The 22,553-nt window shown below is 44.4% G+C and overlaps 1 protein-coding gene across 1 annotated transcript in view; it reads left to right on the top strand.

Moving 5' to 3' along the window:
- Window positions 1-12,845: 12,845 nt before the first annotated feature.
- The window catches only part of LOC115459261 (4-hydroxy-2-oxoglutarate aldolase, mitochondrial-like), a gene marked incomplete at its 5' end in the record, with an annotated part of 30,103 nt that continues 20,395 nt past the window's right edge, over window positions 12,846-22,553 (top strand). The window contains 3 exon segments of the mRNA XM_030189113.1: window positions 12,846-12,978; window positions 14,733-14,860; window positions 18,737-18,871. Of these exon segments, the coding sequence (XP_030044973.1) occupies window positions 12,846-12,978; window positions 14,733-14,860; window positions 18,737-18,871 (396 nt within the window).

The raw sequence follows: 22,553 nt of genomic DNA, 5'->3' as shown, positions 1-22,553 counted from the left end.
TCATTCATGTCCTCTCATTCTACCGCCTTCGCACCTCTGGAAAAGGTTCGTTTGCGGATTAATACTTTTCAAATATTTGAACGTCTGTATCATATCACCCCTGTTTCTCCTTTCTTCCAAAGTATACATGTTCAGGTCATCAAGTCTCTCCTCATACGTCTTGTAACGCAAATCCCTTACCATTCTCGTAGCTTTTCTTTGCACCGCTTCAATTCTTTTTACATCCTTCGCAAGGTACGGCCTCCAAAACTGAAAACAATACTCTAGGTGGGGCCTCACCAACGACTTATACAGGGGCATCAACACCTCCTTTCTTCTGCTGGTCACACCTCTCTCTATACAGCCTAACAACCTTCTAGCTACGGCCACCGCCTTGTCACACTGTTTCGTCGCCTTCAGATCCTCAGATACTATCACACCAAGATCCCTCTCCCCGTCCGTACCTATCAGATTCTCCCCGCCTAACACATACATCTCCCGAGGGTTTCTATTCCCTAAGTGCATCACTTTGCATTTCTTCGCATTGAATTTTAATTGCCAAACCTTAGACCATTCTTCTAGCTTCCTCAGATCCTTTTTCATGTTTTCCACTCCCTCCCGGGTGTCCACTCTGTTGCAGATCTTAGTATCATCCGCAAATAGGCAATCTTTACCTTCTAACCCTTCAGCAATGTCACTCACAAATATATTGAACAGAATCGGTCCCAGCACCGATCCCTGAGGCACACCACTACTCACCTTTCCCTCCTCCGAGCGAATTCCATTCACCACCACCCTCTGGCTTCTGTCCGTCAACCAGTTCCTAATCCAGTTCACCACTTTGGGTCCTATCTTCAGCCCTTCCAGTTTATTTAAGAGCCTTCTGTGGGGAACCGTGTCAAAAGCTTTGCTGAAATCTAAGTAGATTACGTCCATAGCTCATCCTTGATTCAATTCTCCTGTCACCCAATCAAAGAACTCAATGAGATTCGTTTGGCACGGTTTCCCTTTGGTAAAACCATGTTGTCTCGGATCTTGCAACTTATTGGCTTCCAGGAAATTCACTATCCTTTCCTTCAGCATCGCTTCCATTATTTTTCCAATAATCGAAGTGAGGCTTACCGGCCTGTAGTTTCCAGCTTCTTCCCTATCACCACTCTTGTGAAGAGGGACCACCTCCACCGTTCTCCAATCCTTCGGAACCTCTCCCGTCTGCAAGGATATGTTAAACAAATCTTTAAGAGGACCCGCCAGAACCTCTCTGAGCTCCCTCAATATCCTGGGGTGGATCCCATCCGGTCCCATGGCTTTATCCACCTTTAGCTTTTCAAGCTGTTCATACACACTCTCTTCTGTGAACGGTGCTCTATCCACTTCAATCTCATTTATACGTGTCGTTTGCTCCCATGGTGGCTAATTTGTTCATGGCAGCATTTGAAGAACAATGGGTGTACACTTCTAGTTATGTAGAACATATTAAATATTGGATTCATTTTATTGACGATATTTTTTGTATGTGGACGGACACACTGGAAACTTTACAACAATTTGTAACTTAAATTCCTGCCATCTGACGATTAAATTTGCAGTAAAAAGTGATTGTTCTAAGATTACTTTCTTGGATGTATTAGTGGAAAAAAATGATCTACCAAGTTTGTAACCATTGTGTTTTCAAAATCTACTGATAGAAACTTTGTTGCAGGATTCTAGTATACATCCCTCATATATGAAGCAGAGTATGGGCTGAAGGTTAGGAACTGGGAGAAAAGTTTGTCCAGCGGGGTTTCCCAGAAGGCTTGGTTAAGCGTGCTCTGTTTAATCCATGGGAAGCATCGCTGCAATATAACACAACAAAGCAGAATGAGGACATTATTCTCTTTGTTATGAAATATAATGCGACCACTGAAAAATTGTACATAGCGATCCCACATTGCATCAACCTAGCTAACCCAATCTCCCTCTGTCTACCTGCCTTCTCATACTTCCTATATTGGCACACCAGATTCCACCATGAATCTAGTTTTAGTTTATCTGATTTAGTAACAAAGGAACCTGTATTCAGCGGTCTGTGTATCTGGGTTTTAAAAAAGGTTTGGACAAGTTCCTGGAGGAAAAGTCCATAGTCTGTTATTGAGATAAACATAGGGGAAGCCACTGCTTGCCCTAGATTGGTAGCAAGACCATTTGGGATTCTGCCAGGTTCTTGTGACCTGGATTGGCCACGGTTGGAAGCAGAATGCTGGTCTAGATGGACCATCGGTCTGACCTAGTATGGCTATTCTTATGTAATACAAAATTAATCATCTATAAGTAAGAAATTAACAAGTCATATTCCCACTAGCCCATATAATGAGGGGAAGGAAGAAAAAAATACATAACAAAGTACAGTACAAGCAACTGAAGCACAAAGCAATTTCTCTGCCCATTACATCACATCCTCAAACTCTAGTCACCAGCCTCTGATTGAACACCTTCCTTAGCTAACAAAAATTGTTCCAATTAGATAGAATCATAAAACGATACAAAGGCAATTCTATAAGCTGGTGCCAAGAGGTACATGCTACTTGTGCATATCAAAGGAGTGGCCTAGTGGGTAGCGCACTGGTCTTGCAATCCAGAGGTGGCCGGTTCAAATCCTGCTGCTGCTCCTTGTGATCTTGGGCAAGTCACTTAACCCTCTGTTGCCTCAGGTACATTGTGAGCCCTCCTGGGACAGAGAAATATCCAGACTACCTGAATGTAACTCACCTTGAGCTACTACTGAAAAAGGTGTGAGCAAAATCTAAATAAATAAATATATGGAATGTTGCTCCTATTGAAGATTCTACATGGAATGTTAATGTTGCTATTCCACTAGCAACATTCCATGTAGAAGCCGGCATCTGGGAACCGCTTGTGAACATGGAGTGGAGGAGTGGCCTAGTGGTTAGGGTGGTGGACTTTGGTCCTGAGGAACTGAGTTCAATTCCCACTTCAGGCACAGGCAGCTCCTTGTGACTCTGGGCAAGTCACTTAAAACTCCATTGCCCTATGTAAGCCGCATTGAGCCTGCCATGAGTGGGAAAGCGCAGGGTACAAATGTAACAAAAAAAAAACATGAACAGCAGCAAGTTTTTGCCGTGATGGTGGTTGTGTAGTCCCTCGCCCAAGCCTACTATTTATCGGATTAAATCTGACAGCGCGCTGGTGTGTGTAGATCAAGCGCATGGACTTTGTTATACATAGTGCTTGTGGGGATCATGCGTTAGTACAAGCAATGTACAAGAAAAGCTGGCTGTGTGAATGAAGACGCAGCTGAAGCAAATAAGCTTGTTTTAAGACCAGCAGCGCTTGGAAAGACAATAATTTGTGCTTTAAAGTCAATATTGATGAACTGTGTGATATATATTATGTGATACATCGTGCTCATGTTGTTTGTGGGCAAGTTGATAATGGTCATTGATATTTGAAGTTATTAATAGCAGGTATCATCTTATTTTCTTTTCCATGTTTTATTTTGTTTGATTTCTATTGATAACCTTTAAGAGTGGACTAACACGGCTTCCACACCTCTCTACTTAATAGCAGGCAGTAAGGGCGAGTGGTGTATGAATGTAGATGGATGTGAGTGTAGTCAGATGACGTATGTCACCTGTTTTGTAATAACGCAATTGGCAATAATAAAAAGTTAAGGTTTTGGTATATCACTGGAGTTTTTTTTATTGTGTTAGAGTAAAGTTATAACTCCGGTACTTTATTCTTTATCCGCTATTTTTTGGAATGGGGATTGTAGAATTGGTGCCAAGCACATGGCATTGGGACCCTCAAACGAGGTGAGACACATGGGAACTTAAAAAAAAAAAAAAAAAAAAAAAGAAGCTTCCAGAGCAAGTACCAGTGATTAGAGAACCTTTCCTTTTCAACTGTGTTGGATGAGCGATATCAGGAAAAAAATTGTAAAGGCCAGCGGCGTAACTGCAAGGGCGCACCTTTGTTGTGACTGCAGTGGCGTTCCGAGGGGCGCTGACCCGGGGCGGATCGCCCCCCCCATGCAGCGCGACCCCCTCCCGGCAAAAGAACCCCCCCAGGTTACTTCCTGTTCCGGGGCAGAGGGAGCATGGAAACCAATGACGCTGACCGGCGCGGACTGCCCCCACCGCCCCCCCCTTGGTACGCCACTGTGTGACTGGCAAGGATTCCCCAGTCGTGCTAGCTGAAAAACTCCTGGCAGCAATGTTTCTGGGCTGCTGCAGCCATGGGCATCCCATTCATGCTCAGTTTTTCTCACGTGTGTGAGAACTGAGCAGGTGGTGGTGGCTGTCAGGGATACGGCCACCGACTGCTGAGCTAGGTAGAAGTTCTGGCCACCTGTGTCACCCACCCTATATTGAGTCTTATTCTGGTTTTTGTTTCTCTGAAGAGTTCCAAAGAGAGCACAATAAACAGGAAATATGTGGCCTTACCTTGTAGGTCTTTCTAAGTTAAAAAAAAATAACAATTTTGGCCCATAGACGTCGAAATATTAGGTCTGTTTTGAGGACCTGGGCTCGTTTAGACCTTTTTTGTCAGGAGCCACATAGCACTCCTTGAACTTGTGTAACCCTGCAATTTGTCTCCGGGTATTGCCATGGAACTTTGACGTTGATTATGCTTATGATTTTTTTTTTTTTTTTGGGGGGGTGGTTAATTTCCGGGGGGGGGGGGGGGGTTGTTTGATTTTGTGTTTATTTTTGCATTCTCTGTATGACAAAACCTTTAATAAAAATATATTAAAAAAAAAAAAATATATATATATATATCTATTTATAAAATATTTATTTATTTATTGCATTTGTATCCCACATTTTCCCACCTTTTTGCAGGCTCATTGTGGCTTACAATATATCATGAATAGTGGAAATATATTGGAAAATAGACATTTAGTGTTACAGAGGAACTTGGGCAACATGATAATGATAAGACATGATAGCAGTATAACAAGCAGATATTCATAGGCGCCCGGTATAAGAGGCTTGGGGAGGCTAAGCCTCCCCAGCCGCGCCCACCTGATAAGCCTCTGCTGCCTCCACAAGGTATCCAGAGCACGATGCACGCACCACAGCATCAACACAAAGAAAAAGCAGCAACTTGGTGAATCCCGGGTATCCAGGAGCGGAACTGTGCCTGGGGCTGTTACACGCTCTGGCCAATGCCCGGAACTACAGTGCAGAGACCGTCACCGGAGGCAGGCGGGAACGGGGCCCCGAGGTCCGACATGCGCGTCACCCATCCACGAGCCCCGCGGGAAGGAATAGAAGGAACCCAAGTTACCGACTCTGTCAAACTTGTTTCCAGTTCCCACGCGTGTACGCCTATTTTCTTATCAGTGCACTACAACCAATCAGAAGCGATGGCCCAAAGAAACCAGCCAATCAGAAAGGGACAAGGTGATACCACGCCCAGAAGTAGGTGGAGCACAAAGAAAGGATGTATGACGTAAAATACTTGAAGGGGGCGGGGAGGGGAAAACTGAGAAGGGGTAGGGAGTAGGGATGAAAAGGGAGGGAGTAGAAGACGGGTTGTTTGATCCTGTTTCATGTAAGAAGATTAAATGTATGATACTTATACCTGCAATTAAGAATGGAAGGATGAAGTGAAAAGCAAAAAATCGTGTTAGGGTGGCATTATCTACTGAGAATCTACCTCAGATTCATTGGACTAATGAGTTACCGATATAAGGGATTGCTGATAGCAGATTAGTAATTACAGTGGCCCCTCAGAATGATATTTGTCCTTAAGGCTCAGATAGGATGAGGAAGAGGGAGGAAGGCAGGCTGGAGATGAAGGGGAGAGACAGGCTGGAGGAGGACAGAAAGGATGAGGAAGGGAAGAGGCAGGCTGGGAGAGAGGCTGGAAGAGTTAGGGGAGACGCAGGTTGGGATAGGAAGGCAGAAGGGAGACAGGTAGAGAAAAAAAGGATGAGGAAGGGGAGAGGCAGGCTGGAGGAAAAATGAGGAAGGAGAGAGGCAGACTGGAGGAGAGATGAGGAAGGGGAGAGGTAGGCTGGAAGAGGAGGGAAAGGGAGAGGTAGGTTGGGAGAAGAGGGTAGGAGTAAAGGGAGACGAGAAGAGGGGAGGCAGCAGAGGATGAGTTCAGTATTTTGTCTTATATCTGTTGTGTTTTTCATGTGTGATCAAGATGTAGTATTTGCAGCCTTTTTTGTTTTGTTTTTGTTTCTCTTGGTTGTGTACTGGTTTTAGAGTCCGGTATAATTACAGTGCTGCCTTTCCACGCATAAGGTTATAGCTCGTCCTGTCCTTGGAATTAGTGCTGTTATGGTTTGGTAAGGTTATGAGTTGTGTTTTTGCACAAATTTGTATATAGTGTTTTGCAGTAGAGAGATTGTGTGTTGGCCTTACATCAGAAAGGGTGTAGAGCCTAAATCATGACACACTACCTCTAAAAGGGTGTTTTGTGGCTCTGCATGAGAATTGTGATATTATGATCCCTTGTTTCATATTTTTGACGGTCTGCATTTTCTGTATGGGTGGTATATTGGTGTATTAGAGTCTGCCCAGTGTAATATTTAGGGTACAGTAAGGTTCTGAGTGTGTTTTTGCACAAAGTTGTGCATAGTGTTTTGCAGTTGAGCGATTGTGCTTAGAATATGCTTTGAGCAACCACTTTATTCTTTGACATATGATACATATCTAATATCTAAATTTAATAAAAGGAATTAATTGTGACTATTTTATTTTTACTTATTTTTTTTCTATGTTGTCAGACAATTATGGATGTAAGCTTCGCCCATGGCCCCACCCCATAACCCCGCCCCCTTTAGCCTCCCCAAACAGTTGGGCCACCGACCGCCTATGCAGATATTGTAAGACAGTTCAGAATAAATGTGGAGGAGTTGTGTGTGTTCACATTGGTTGATCTTTGTGGTATGCCTTGTTAAAGAGATGGGTCTTCAACAGTTTGCGGAAGTTCATTACTTCGTAAATCGTTTTTAGGTTACGCGGCAGTGCGTTCCATAACTTTCATTGACTTTAACACATGCTCCAGGCTGTGTAGTGGTCCCACATCCCATGGAAAGCTGGTTCTTAATAATAAGAAGGGTGAAGTTTCTCCTCTGCCTTCAAAGGGCCTTTGTGAGCAGGGATCCTCATCCTGGCTGCTGAAGGGTTACTCTGCTGAGGGCTGCCGAGCATGAACACCTTTTCAAGGCCATCTGTGTAAAGTTCAGGACGTTGCACTCAGTTTCTTGAAATCTGGCAGGAGGATGCAAGTCCTGTATATAATTAGCAGCTGGTACAATCTAATTTCTCACCAGCTGGACAGCTGCAAGGTCACATTTAAAAAGCAGAGGAGAGGGTTTTAAGCAGGGGTGTGCTGGTAAATGTTTAACAACAGGCTCTTTCTCCGGACGTAGCCAGCTCTGCAGTTTTGTTAGGGCCAGGGGTGGCAACACTTGCCTCTCTCTCCTCCCTCCCTTCGTGTGGGCACGCTAGGCATACCTTTGCTGGCAGTCAATGAATGGACTGTCACCACTCCCAGCGTCTTGCTCTGAGCAGCATACTGGAACTTCTCTGACATGCTGGAGAAGTCCCAGCCTGCTGCCCAGAGCTGGAAACAAGGAGCGGGGAGCAGCAGTAGTCTATTTACTTGGCTGGCAGGGCTCAGCATCCCCACCCGCAAAGTAAAGGATAATTCAGCAGGGGGCCCAAGCCCACATTTTGGGAGCCAGTTGTTAAAGTAGCCATGGAGAGCCCTACTTTAACAACCGGCTCCCAAAATTCTTAAAAACTTAACAACCGGCTCTTGCGAGCCTGCTCCAGCACACCACTGGTTTTAAGAGATGCCTTTTCATTAGTTTGTGCTGATCTGATCTTCAGTGTCTTCAGCAATAGAACGCAAGTGGCAGAATTCCCAAACTGATTTCTGGGAAAAGTTACAGTATGTGCCTTGCTTTGAACTGAGTCCTTCTGGCTATGTTTTGATTACAATTCACATCTTTTTCATTGAACATTGTTTTAACAAAATGTTTACATTTGACTTGGCTGATGTTTTGTGTTAAAAATATTTATTCCCCATGGGTGGAACATAAAAACTTCCCAGGGATTGATTGCTGCCTCTTTAACTGCATAGTCTGGCCTTCTACATTCAGAGGAATTTAGGAGGAGGAAGGCAAAAGAGGAGCTGAAGGAAAGGGAGAAACAAGGAGTAAATGTGAAAAGACAAAATTCTGTGAAAAAGGCAAAATAGATGAAATAGGGGAAGATGAACAAGGGATTTAAAAGGGATGACAGAAACCAGTAAAAATGAAATAGTTAAAAGACTGTGGCTTCACCCCCACATTCCCACATATATACGGATAAAAGGAAAAAGTCAGCCGGTGGTGGGAGGCGGGGAAAGTGCTGGGCAGACTTATACGGTCTGTGCCAGAGCCGGTGGTGGGAGACAGGGATAGTGCTGGGCAGACTTATACGGTCTGTGCCAGAGCCGGTGGTGGGAGGCGGGGATAGTGCTGGGCAGGCTTATACGGTCTGTGCCAGAGCCGGTGGTTGGGAGGAGGGGCTGGTGGTTGGAGGCGAGGATAGTGCTGGACAGACTTATACGGTCTGTGCCCTGAAGAGGACAGGTACAAATCAAAGTAGGGTATACACAAAAAGTAGCACATATGAGTTTATCTTGTTGGGCAGACTGGATGGACCGTGCAGGTCTTTTTCTGCCGTCATCTACTATGTTACTAAGTCAATGTTTGCTACAGAAAAAAAAAATATATATATATATATATTTTTTTTTTAAATTTAGTTCACACTTTTCATTGGTAGCTCAAGTCAAGTTAAAATTTCAGGTAAAATACATATTTCCCTGCCCTAGAGGGCTTTGTACTTGACAATGCAGGGCATGGAGGAGTGGCCTAGTGGTTAGGGTGGTGGACTTTGGTCGTGGGGAACTAAGGAACTGAGTTCAATTCCCACTTCAGGCACAGGCAGCTCCTTGTGACTCTGGGCAGGTCACTTAACCCTCCATTGCCCCATGGAAGCCGCATTGAGCCTGCCATGAGTGGGAAAGCATGGGGTACAAATGTAACAACAACATGGAATGTTGCTACTATTGGAGATTCTACATGGAATGTTGCTACTATTAGAGATTCTACATGGAATTTTGCTATTCCACTAGCAACATTCCATGTAGAAGGCTGCGCAGGCTTCTGTTTCTGTGAGTCTGACGTCCTGCACGTATGTGCAGGACGTCAGACTCACAGAAGCAGAAGCCTGCGCGGCCACATTGGTGATCTGCAAGGGCCAGGCACAGGCAGCTCCTTGTGACTCTGGGCAGGTCACTTAACCCTCCATTGCCCCATGTAAGCTGCATTGAGCCTGCCATGAGTGGGAAAGCGTGGGGTACAAATGTAACAAAAAAAAATATGATTTGCTCACAATCACTAGTATTACTGGTATTTGAATCTTGGCTTCTATGGTGTTCATCCCACTGGGCATGTCTCCAGTGAAGAGACAAATGAAGAAAGAGATGAACACATGATGGAAGAAGTAAGGAACAGTAAGGCCCCATGGAGAAATGTTTGATAGCTCATATGCTTCATTCTTTCTGTTTGAATATTTTTACTGCTGTAAATTGTCTATTGCTTATGTTTGACTAATTCTTACTGTACACCGCCTTGAGTGAAGTCCTTCAAAAATGCGGTAAATAAATCCTAATAAATAAATAAATATGGTGATTTGTCTATGCAGTGCCACTATTGAATCAGGTGCTGTACAGTTCTCTATTTTGGGGCATGGCTGCTATTGTCCAGCCCTGGGAGTACAGGAGAGAGGTGGGGAGGGGGTGCATGGGCATGTCAGGGGACATGTTCGTTGCAGGTGGCTTTTCCAGTAGTTAAATGGCTATTTACATCTTCTACACCCTAAATCTCCTAAGAGAATCCCAGGAGATCCATTCAAGCTCAGAGTCTGTCCTCAGACCTTTCTGTGTGTTATGGTGAAAGATAGTGGTTTCATTCTAGACTTTGCTGCAAATGTGCTTAAATCAGTTTAGTTTCGCCTTCAGTGAGTTTGAAGCATAAACAAAGGAGAATTTGTTCTAATCAGATTAAAATGTATTGCATTACTGGATGCTTGAAGCATAAGCTGGAATTTCAAGCTGCTAACCCATGATTGAGGTGTTTTTGAAAAGGGCAGCTGGAGAATTCCTTGGCTGGAAATGGGAGCTAGGTCTTTTGCAATGAGAATGGTGTTATTGTAAAAGGATGCATTTGGGCTGGCCATATCGTATCTCTGTTTCAATTTTTTTTAACTTCCACACACACACTTTCTCAGCCACTGACAGCTATTCACTTACTCATACACACACACAGTTGTAATTTTATTAAATTTTGCAAATAGAAAACTACCACTATTAATCCGTAAATGAACCTTTTTCAGAGACGGGAAGGTGGTAGAACTAGAGGACATGAATTGAGGTTGAAGGGGGGCAGACTCAGGACTAATGTCAGGAAGTATTTTTTCACGGAGAGGGTGGTGGATATGTGGAATGCCCTCCTGCGAGAGATGATGCAGATGAAAACGGTAATGGAATTCAAACATGCATGGGATAAACACAAAGGGATCCTGTTTAGAAGGAATGGTTCCACGGAATCTTAGCGGCAATTGGGTGGCAACGCCGGTAATTGGGAAACAAAATGGGAGCTGGCCAGACTTCTACTGTCTATGCCCTGATTGTGACTGAATACATAGGGATGGGCTGGAGTGTAAATTTTAAGGGACGTCTACGTTAGCGCCAGAACTTAGTACAAGAACAGTGCTGGGTAGACTTCTACGGTCTGTGCCCTGAGAAAGGCAAGGACAAATCAAATTCGGGTATACATAAATGAAGTATCACATACCATGTAAATGAGTTTATCTTGTTGGGCAGACTGGATGGACCGTACAGGTCTTTAGCTGATGTCATTTACTATGTTACTATGTTACTATGTTACTACTACTTATCATTTCTGTAGCGCTAGTAGACGTACGCAGCACTCTACACTTGAACATGAAGAGACACTCCCTGCTCAACAGAGCTTATAATCTAATTAGGACAGACAAACAGGACAAATAAGAGATAAGGGAATTACTAAGGTGGGAATGATAAAATATGGGTACTGAACAAGCCCCCTCCCTGCCCATCTTCAAATCCTTACTCAAAGCCCTCTTCAATGTTGCTTTCGGCACCTAACCATTATACCCTATTCAGGAAATCTAGACTGCCCCAATTTGACTGACTGCACACTTTGTCCTTTAGATTGTAAGCTCCTTTGAGCAGGGATTGTCCTTCTCTGTTAAATTGTACAGCGCTGCGTAACCCTAGTAGCGCTTTAGAAATGTTAAGTAGTAGTAGTAGTAGTAGGAGGAGGAGTTAAAAGCAGCATAAAAAAGGTGGGCTTTTAGCCTAGATTTGAAGACGGCCTGAGATGGAGCTTGGCGTACCGGCTCAGGAAGTTTATTCCAGGCATATGGTGCAGCAAGATAAAAGGAACGGAGTCTGGAGTTAGCGGTGGAGGAGAAGGGTGCAGATAAGAGAGATTTACCCAGTGAACGGAGTTCCCGGGGAGGAGTGTAGGGAAAGATAAGAAGAGTGGAGAGGTACTGAGGAGCTGCAGAGTGAAATCACTTGTAAGTCAATAAGAGGAGTTTGAACTGTATGCGGAAACAGATAGGGAGCCAGTGAAGTGACTTGAGGAGAGGGCTAATATGAGCATAGCGACACTGGTGAAATATAAGTCATGCAGCAGAATTTTGAACAGATTGAAGAGGAGAGAGATGGCTAAGTGGGAGACCCGTGAGAAGCAAGTTGCAGTAGTCTAAGCGAGAGGTGATAAGAGTGAGGGTAAGGGTTCTGGTAGTGTGCTCAGAAAGGAAAGAGCGAATTTTGGTGATATAGAGTAAGAAAACATAAATCAACATGTACAAGATCAACACCTTTAACCCTCCCAAACTCCCCCTCTTACCCTTCGCTAAATACAGGTTTATACTCTATTTGGATATTCCCTTACAGACCCCATCACTGTTTAAATTGATCTTCTCGATTGTGTCTAAGACAATCAAATGTTCCATCAGGGCCACATGATACAGCCTTTTGTCATCACATTGGATTTCCACAATCTAGCAATCTCACACTGTGCAGCCATAAAACAATTACCCAACCACTTTTGAGTAGAACGATCTAAATCAGAAAGTCCCATGAACAAATTTCCAGTGAAAAAGTCCATCCTGAGCCGATGTACATTGATTTTCCACTTGTACTTGTTCCCCAAAAAAAAGGACGCATGCCCGGACAGGACCACAATATATAGATATAAGTTCCCTGTTCCCCACAGAGCCTCCAGCAGGAAGGACCGTGTCTTGAATCTATATAGCATACAATCTTTTTGGGGTCATGTACCAGCGCAGTAAGTCTTTCAAATTATATTCTTTTAACTTAGCTAACACAGAAATTTTGTTTGCAAAATCAACATCCATGTCTAGCTGAAGATCCTTTTCCCAATTGTACATACATTTTTAATTTTTTTAATTTACGGGTCCTTTTACCAGGGCTTTTTTTGAGGGGGTATTTGGGGGGTACTGAGTACTGGCACCTTTTCCATTGTCTGATAAAATTGACCCATGGACCCCAAGTTTTAATGAGAGAGCTCAGGCTCTACACACCAATTCTGCCTTGTCATAGATTCTGTGACTGGTTGCAGGAGGTAGGTCCCTCAGTGATCACCCCACCTTGAAAGGTGGCCTAACATTTGAGTACTGGCACCTTTTTTGCTAGAAAAAATGCACTGCCTTTTACCATGTGGCATTGGAGCACCTAAAAGGAGGTACCTGCTTATAGAATTGCCCTCTTAATCTCTTTTCCCAGGCTTCGTGGTGCAGGGGTCCAATGGAGAATATGCCTACCTGACAAGAGAGGAAAGGGTAGAGGTGGTCCACAGAGTGCGCCAGGCAGTTCCAAAAGAGAAGCTTCTTCTGGCTGGATCAGGTTGTGAATGTAAGTGGCAGATCTTTTTGGTCCACAAATATTCTCCCCAGCCTTTCTCCAGGATGGGGTCAAAGAAGCCTTTCTGCTGAATTGAGCATCCTGTGACAGCACACATTTACTCCTGAATGTACCCTGGAAGAGATGCAGGGAGATTTATATATATATACTAGCCGTTGAGCCCGTTAAAACGGGCTAATATGGGGTTTTTCCAAGGCCCCCTCTCCTCGCTGCTGCAGGGCCCCCTCCCCCCCCGGAGTCGTCGCCACCACCCCTCCACCCGGCCCGTGCCCTCTCTTCGCTATTGAACTTATGTCGCCGAAACGCAGCAACAGCACGCAGATCAGCAGAGCTCCCGTTGGCCTTCCTTCTCTGCCTGTGTCCCGCCCTCGTGTGATCTGCCTGCTGTGTGTTGGCGATGTAAATTCAATACCAAAGAGAGTGCTCGGGCCGGGTGGAGGGGGCGGCGGTAGTGGCGACCTCGGGGGGGGGAGCGGTAGCGACGTCGGTGGTTCCCTCCCTCCCCTTCGCGCAGTTTCCCTCTCTGTCCCGCCCCCGTCATCACGTATTGACGCGGGGGGCGGGACAGAGAGGGAAGTCTCTACTGCGCATTTGCGAGTGAGTAAGGTCACTCGCCATTTATATGTTTGATATTTTTTTTAAATTGCTGCAGATCTAAACATATGGAAACTAACAAGGAATAAACAGCTGCTTTCACTCGTCAATCATGTTTCTCTCCAGAAAACCTCTGTTTTCCTGAGATTCAGCTGAATGTTTGCTGTGGTACAACTTAGCAAGCATTACATTTTGCAGCTAGATTATTTTCATTACATTTTGAAATTCTGCATTACCAAAAATTGTGTGCCCACTATTTGAATTGCTACTGTACAGCTTTCAGCATCTTTCAGGGTCTGATTACCCCCCCCCCCCCCCCCCCACCACCACCACCACCACCACCACCACACACACACACACACACACACACACACACACACACACACACACACACACACACACACACACACACACACACACACACACACACACACATCACCACCATTCCTTCCACTCATGGGAGCATTTGTTCTAACCTTTCAAGCAACACTAAAACAAGAGGACATTCCATGAAAATAATAACCAGCAGATTGAAAACAAATTTTAAAAAACTACTTTTCATGCAGCACATGATTACCGTATATACTTGAATATAAACCCATCTGAATATAAACCATTTTAGGGGAATATTTTTCCCCTAAAAAAGGGGGTGGGGTGGGAAATGTTAACTTTAGTATAAACCAAGGGTTTATATTCAAGGTTTTCTCTCCTCCCCTCCCCCATGGTGTCCTACATTCCTCCCCTCCCTTTCTTTTCCTTCCCTCCCTCCCCTTTGGTGTTTCTCCTCCTCCTCCCCCCCCCCCAAACCAAAAGAGTGTTCACTTCCTTTCTCTTTCCTGCCCCCTGTACTGAGGAAGCTGCCCGTGAGACTACCATACAGTCCTGTTGGTCTAGTGGAGAGTTGAGGCAGGAGCGATCCTCACTCGCTCCTGCCATTGCCGTCTTCCTCAGTCAGAATGGCTGTTGTGACTTCCATTCTCATGAGATTGCCACTGGAGGTTGTGGCAGCCATTTTGAAATTGGAGTCGGTAAGGGTAGGAACATCCTGCCCGTGCCGGCTCCAGTCCCAAAATGGCTGCCATGACCCCCAGTGGCAGTCTCGCTCAGTGCTACATTACATATGACATTTGTTTCTCTCACTCCTCTCCAAGCCACACAAGCCACTGTTGAGATGACCAACCTCATGGCTCAAGCGGGAGCGGATGCAGTGCTGGTTGTCACACCGTGCTACTATCGTGGAAGCATGACCAGTGCAGCACTCATTCACCATTACACTAAGGTAATAGTTGCATTTGGGTCATCGTCGTTAAGGACTAATATGTCTCATACTGGACAGAAGTCTATGTTAATGTGTTTGTGTTAATTTCTTCAGCCTATATTCTTAAGAATAAGCAGCCTCTGAAAAGCTTGAGAGTTCATTTTAATAGAGGTGTAGCAGTTTTGTGGGCTGAACTCCAGGTGGTAGCGTCCAATGATACTTAAAAGGTAGCAACGTGGTCTTCATTGTATACATTTGCTAAGCGTTATAGATTGGACGGCACTTCCAAAGCAGAAGCTTCTTTCAGAAGTGTCGTATGTATCTGTTTTTGCTGAGTATCAATTAATTTTACAAAGCATCCACCCATCAGTGGGCAAGTACTGGATTGGACACCTAGTAAAAGCGGATGTCAATGATAAGACTCAGTTTTGTGTTAAACATGAATATTTCTCAGGCAGGAGGCCCAATGAAAGGTAAAACTAAAAAACAATCGTCTTTAATCACACAACACCTTTCTGTACAGTCACAGTGAACCTGAGAGGTGAGAGAAATTCTCTATTATTTTGGCTTTAAATAAAGCACATTGAAAGAGAGTTTCTCATCTTTTTCTTTAGAATGCATTTGCCTGGCTGTTTGAAGGGAGATTTGTGATGGAAAGCAGGGTCTTTCTTGAAATGCATCAGAATAGGGGAGAGTTTGGGATGGAAATAGAGGGCAAATGAAAATGCACTTTGGCCAAATGAGAGGGAGTCTGTCCATAGGCGCCCGGTATAAGAGGCTTGGGGAGGCTAAGCCTCCCCAGCCGCAAGCCCCAAACGTCTCTCTCTCTCTCGCTGCCGGTAGCAGCATGCCAACCTTATTACAGCTTGCTTCAGGGCTGCTCGGCCTGACGGCATGACGTGCCCCGCCTCCTCTGACCAGTCTTCCTTATGATGCGTGCAGCCCTCGCTGAAGTAAGAAGGCTGGTCAGAGGAGGCGGGGCACGTCATGCCGTCAGGCCGAGAAGCCCCGAAGCAAGCTGTAATAAGGTTGGCGTGCGTTATTCAGGTGTGATATGCATTGATGTGCTTTAAGGGGGAAAAAAAGCAATCAACTCTTAAAACATCCTCTGCCCCTTCCTCCTCTCCCAGTACCGAATGGACTCAACTGGCAGCGGGGCTGCGCTCCCAAGAGAGCGGGGAAAACACCTCTCACTCACCAGCCGCTCACGCATGACATTTAGCCCCGCCCCTTATTTTTGGGGGGCCCGGTCCACACCTCCTATGGCGCCAGACTCGGCTGGCTCGAGCGCACATCTAAAATCCCGCCTTTTAGCTAGCCTACTAGCGGTAGCGTCTCCATCTTGGAGGGAAAAGGCAAAAGCAAGGCGGGAAGTGGAAGGAAAGTGGCCTTCAGGCAAAGAGACAGAAGGATAAAGAAAACACATAGTGGTGAGGGCGCGGGCGGGCAAAAAAATAATACAAATACAATGAAAACCCGAACCTATGGTGGTGAGGTGGAAAAGAAATGCCGAATGTGGTGTATCTTTGGGGGCCAGGTTGTGACAGAAAAGGGACAGCTTAAAATGCCATGGAGGAAGATGGAAATGGATTAAAAATGGGAGAAACTGGCTAGAAGCAAGATCCCGTAGCCTATAGGGACGGGACTAGATCATGATGGTAGAATTAGACATGAGTGTTGTCAGACAATTATGGATGTAAACCCCGCCCCTGGCCCCACCCCCTAACCCCACCCCTTTAGCCTCCCCAAACAGTTGGGCCACCGATCGCCTATGAGTCTGTCCCCTGAAGAGGGGATGTTGGCAAGACAGCGTTTGGGACTGAATCATCAGACCCTTTATTCCAGCTGAAAAGCATTATTTTATTTTTTTAAGGTTTGCTAGTACCTTATTGATATTTTAAGGCTGAAAATTAAATTCACTAATGAAAATAGGTAAGTTGAAAGCTTGGCTGTGATATATGACTGCAGTGATACTGGTAAATTGGACATAAAAACTCAGAGATGAACACTGATTCATCTCACTTATGCAACAGCCTGCCTGTCATCTCGCTCTCAGATCAATGTTGTTGGATGCTCTGTGGTGATAGATAAAAGGATTGATTTTTTTTTTTGGCTAGCTAGCTTCCTTTTACTCCTGCTTCAGCTATGGTCCTCTGTCTATACTGGGGAGGGAAACTAAGGGGTCCTTTTACTAAGGTGTGCTGAAAAATGGCCTACAGTAGTGTAGGTGCATGTTTTGGGCGCGCGCAGATCCATTTTTCAGCACGTCTGCAAAAAATACCGTTTAAAAAATTTTTTTTCAAAAATGGATGTGTGGCAAAATCAAAATTGTTGCGCGTAAGTCTCACGCGGTAACCGGGCAGTAATGACTGCGCATCAAATGCCATTTGGTGCGGGTCCGATACGCACATCTGAAAATAATTTTTCGGATGCGTGTATCGGACTGTACTAGGCTGCGCAATTTGGTTTGCTATTCGCTAAAACACGAATTCTATCAAATATTATAGAAAAAATTGTACAGGAATTAGAGAGAATTAATTGTCTTTAATTACTCACCCACCAACACAGCATCAGACATCAGTTTCAAGTATAACAAACTTAGAAAATCTAACATCAGTACCTCTGGTAATTATAAGTAATTAGACTAATTAGATAAAGAAGAAAAAGAAGGAAGAACGTTTGTTCCTCATACAAAGGTCACAGAAAGAGAAAAAGAAAATAAATTAGATTCTACCAGGTATGAAGGGGAGGGAGCAGACCCCTTGGGGAAAAGCATAGGCCATTGGATGGATCTGAAACTCTCTCTCCAAGCCTAGTTTTTCAGAGTTCCTTTGTCTGCAGCGTGGTTTTATAGGCTGTGGTGAGCATCCACCTCTCCTCTACCCTGGGCCAATCATAGGTGCTGCATATGGGCTGGAGACTTGTAATTGGGACTTTCATATGTGCTGGAAGCTTGCAATTGGTCCTTGCTATTCCTCTTCTCAGTAACGTATTTTCATAACAGGATATACCAGGTATCTGAGTTGCCTTAGCAACATGAGACCCCATCAAAGCATGTGACCAGCCAGAAATTCCTTCATGTGACTGATAGGAAAAGAGAGATGGGGAATGGGAAATAGTGCAGTATACCTGCAGTAAAACTGTATAGCTTATAGCTAAAAATATAGGACAGGACGCATGCCAAAAATGAAATTACCGCAAGAATCACGTGGTAGCCGGGCAGTAACTCCGTTTTGGCATGCGTAGACACTTATGCGGCTTAGTAAAAGAGCTCCTAAGGCACCATGAACCTCTATTTTCTTTTTTTTTATTATTTGTATGAAGTCTTTATTAAACATTAATACAAAACAATGGGCTCTGAAGTGGAAAACATCCTTACTCAAATACAGAGATATCAAGTCAAACAAAGGACACCTGACATACTCAAAGCTCTCTGCTTACAACATCCAAAGATTTACCTCGATTTACTTCATTAAATTTTTATATTTTTATGTTGATTTATTCCCCACCAAACAGAATATGCTGGATACAAACTATCAGAGCAAATGATAGTTTGTATCCAGCATATTCTGTTTGGTGCTACGTGATCAGTGAGTTGACAACACATATACAAGTAGGACTCTTCGTTTTGCATTCATTACTTGGTGTATTTATTGACCCCTGATGCAGACGCTTTTTAGCGTCGAAACACGGCCTGTGTCGGGTCGTTATCTCTGATATAATAAAGACTGTTGGACTCCAGTGGTGAATTGTCTATTAGTCTCTGCTTTTGTCTTCTATTATTGCTTGTGTGACAGTCAGGGCTCTTCCTCTTCAGGGAGCTGAGAACACAATATGGTTTTCAAAGGTCTCCTTCTTTGATGGTTATGCTGAACCCTGTCCCTTTTTGCTCTTCAGGTGGCAGATATGTCTCCAGTGCCAGTGGTTCTCTACAGTGTACCTGGAAACACGAGCTTGGAGCTGCCTGTGGATGCTATTATTGCCCTATCCCAGCATCCCAATATCGTAGGGCTCAAGGATAGTGGAGGAGATGTAAGTAAATCCTGTGCTTCTGAAGAATATAAGCTCCCTTTAGGTGTCAGAATGGAGAGCGCCACAGGTGCCAAAATATTGAGCACATGATTTGTCATCTGCCCTCCTGGTCCCTGTTGCCTGCTACCCTCTGGACCCATCCAGCACCTCCCTCCCTTCCTGTTTGATCGCCTCCTGCTCTTTACCTTCTTTATCAACCAGCAGAGTGCAACAGTGGTATAGACCGGTAGCAGATACAACAGTTTAAAACGAATATGCGTGGCTGGGCCCTCCCACAGGAGCCTCTTCCAGCCCTGACAGTGGTAGAACCCTCTGACGTGTTCTGCCCCCAAAGGAAATGTATGTCAGAAGGGCAGAACACATCAGAGAGTTCTACCATTCTCAGGGCTGGAAGCAAGATGGCCTATGAGTTGGTTCAACCATTATCTCTTTCCTGGGAACTCTGAGGGAATTTTCCTTTTACTTATCCTCTGTCTGTTTCTTTGAGGCCTAAGAGGAGGGCTAAACAGCAGCAGATCCCTGCCGATTCGCAGACTGTGAGTCTATTTCGCCAGATGGAGACTACTGTCTTTTTCTCAGTTATGATGGGCGAACCGACAGGTCAGGGCATAGGGAAGAGCCCTGACCTCAGGAGCAATGCTCATCCCTGCCGATCCAGTTCCGCCTCTTGCACCGAGCAGCAGAGGAGTTGAGGCACAGTGTCAAAGCATTGTTGCCTATCCCTGTGGGCGGGGCTCAGCCTCTGTAGCTTGAGTTGAGCATCAATGATGTCTGACTCTGCTTTTGCAGAAGGTTTCACCTCAAGCGGCGAAGGAGCTATCAAGCTGGGGGAATGAGACATTGTTCCTACCCCCGTTGCAAAGATCTGCTCATATAACTTTGGATGCGATATGGACAGCATTGGATTCTATGTGCTGGTTTAAGTCCTTCGGTACAAAGCAACACAGAGAATATTTTGAAGTTGGACTGTTCATTGGCTCAAAGGCTAAGATTGAAGATATTTCTTCTCAAATGAATCAACTAAAACAATCTCAATCGTCTGTTCAACAAGATAGACTGATGTTTCAGAGGAAACTTGAAAATCTTGGTAATTATACTTGTCAAAAATGAGAATTTTTGAAGTTTTCCTAAAGTATTGACAATCTCTCCTAAGGAATTGTTTGAAATATTCTGAATCTGCCTATCCACCACTCCATAAGATCTATGCCTGCGAAATTCCAAGGAGGGGCATGTGAATTGGAGAATGTTTCATCAGATAGTCTTGATATTTCTGCTCTATTGGAGAGTTCAGTTGAAGAACCTATTGAGAGATCTACTTTGATTGTTTCCTTTGTTTTCAGGCAAGATAAAGAAGAACTACTTCGATTATTCTTTTGTGTTAATGGATGTGCTTTTATGGGTGGGAAAATTTCAATTTTTCCAGATGTTTGTAGATGGACTCAGACTAGGAGAACAAGATTTTTGTCCTTTCGCCCCCAAGTCCTTCCTGTGGGAGCAAAGTTTCAATTATGTTATCCCTGTAAATGTTCTGTTTCTTTAGATAATTCTAAATATATATTCTATGATCCTTCACAACTTTTCTTTTTGGAGGGCAAGGGGGGCTGGTGCTGTTGGAATATCGAAGCCTTAGTTTAACTGGACCTTTAATAGTTTTCAGCTGGGACTACTCATGATACTTCGTTACTTATTTCTTGCACTTAGACCATCTTCCTTTGGTATATTGATTTTGTTTTCTCCCTGGTGAAGTCTAATGTTAAGTAGGAATGTTAATTCCTGATTAGTATTACTTTTTTCTTTTGTATTCTTTGATATAACTGCTTGTTTTCCTTTATAATTTGTTTGTAACTGAAATTCTTTTGTAAAAAAAAAGAGGCAATTGTAATTCTGTACTGCACGTGAAGAACCTAAGCAAATCTGCTGACTTTGAGAGACACTGCAGATGGGTCTGATTTTTAGCCCGATTTCAGTGGAATTCATTAGGCAAGAAATGCTGTGGCTCCGTAGGGCATTAGAAATGTCCGTTCTAGTGTACAGTGAGCAGTGCTGAACAGAGCACAGTTTAGCTATGGTGGCGACAAGACTGTTTTCACACGTACAGACACCTTTCTGCTGCTGGATTAATTAACACAAAACCAATCAATGGGTGTCGGTGTTCAGCATCAAACCACTAGGTAAGGATGAGCTCACCAGGACACAGTGGTGAATATTCAAAAGGATTTAGGTGGTGTGATTTATTTTCTCCCTTCCTTAGCCCTCGCAGGGAGGGGAAAGCACAAAAATAATAAGACAGAGAACTTAGGCTCAGTTAGGCGCAATCAGTTATTATCCTTATGGATATCTTACAGAGCTAAATACAAAAAATAGTTCTCTCCCTGGAGCAGGTTGCCAATCAGCAGTGCACATCCTGAAAGACAAGGTCTGCTCAGCTAATACTGCCCCGGACATCACATATATACTGTTACAAGTTACATTTTCCCAGAAATCATGTGATTTCCCATAAACCAGAACCATTAGGTAGCCTTATACCATATATGGATAGGTCATGTATTCTATCAGTCTCTCCTGATGTGTTTGCATGTGAACAGTCGGTGGCCATTGGTTAATTGCTTATGAGTTCTGTGTCAGTTCTGCGTGCATAGCCAGAACAATACTCTTGTGTCCTCTCTCTGTCTATCTCCCTTAGCTCTCACACTGTGTCCTCAGCCTGTCAGCAACTGCCAAGGTTACATCCACCTTATATGAAAAACATACTCAGCTGCAAACTAAATGTTATGAAGTGTCAGTTCCTGAGAAAGCAATGATTGTTACACAAGATGCTGAGTTAGTAGGCTAACATGTGAGAACCAAACTGAGCAAAGTACAGGCCTTAGGCCTAGCCCTTAGGAACAGGCCTAAGCATAGGAAGGCATATACAGTGGGTAGAAGAAGCTCCTGCCTGGTTAAACTCCACTGAGTGAGCTGGCACCTGCAAATAGGTGGGGGAATGTGGGATACAAATGCAATAAATAAAATAAATATTTAGTGGCATTTAACTGGTTAGTGCCACTGAATATGTCCACTAACCAGACATCGCCTAACCAGCTAGGTTAAGGACAGGACGGAGGCAGAGTGGCAGTTTAGCTGTCCTAACTTTATTTGGCAGTGATACATAGTTTGGTTGTCACCCGGGGTGGGTTGCCGCTGAGCCCCCCCCCCCCAGCATGTCACACGCACCACCCTTCTTCCTAGCAAAGGGGTGCACGGAGCAGTCGCATGGCCCCCGGAACAGGAAGTAATGTCAGAGGGGGGCAGGGCTGTGTGAATGGTCCATTCACCCCCTTGCTGCCTGAACCCAGGGCCCCACTGCCCCGCCCTTGGTAAGCTACTGTTATTCAGCAAGTTATCTAGGCACTGGTCTGAATATCAGCTGGTGCTTGATTAACTTTTGGGCTGGTCGACATACCTGGATATTCAGTACCGGGAGCCATGGTTTAGTTCAGCTCGCACCAGCCACTTACCACTACCAGCTAAATATTGACCCCATAAATCTTTTTTTTGTTAAAAAAAAAATGAGGCATCAACATCTGACTTTCAAGTTGACTCGCATTGTCCATAAGACATTATTAGGATGGACTTGGGAAAATCCACTGCTTATTCCTAGGATAAGCAACCTAAAATCTGTTTTACTGTTCTGGGATCATGC

The sequence above is a fragment of the Microcaecilia unicolor genome, unplaced genomic scaffold, assembly GCF_901765095.1.
Source record: "Microcaecilia unicolor unplaced genomic scaffold, aMicUni1.1, whole genome shotgun sequence".
In the NCBI taxonomy this organism is placed as follows: domain Eukaryota; kingdom Metazoa; phylum Chordata; class Amphibia; order Gymnophiona; family Siphonopidae; genus Microcaecilia; species Microcaecilia unicolor.
This window is presented reverse-complemented; position numbering and strand designations above follow the sequence as displayed.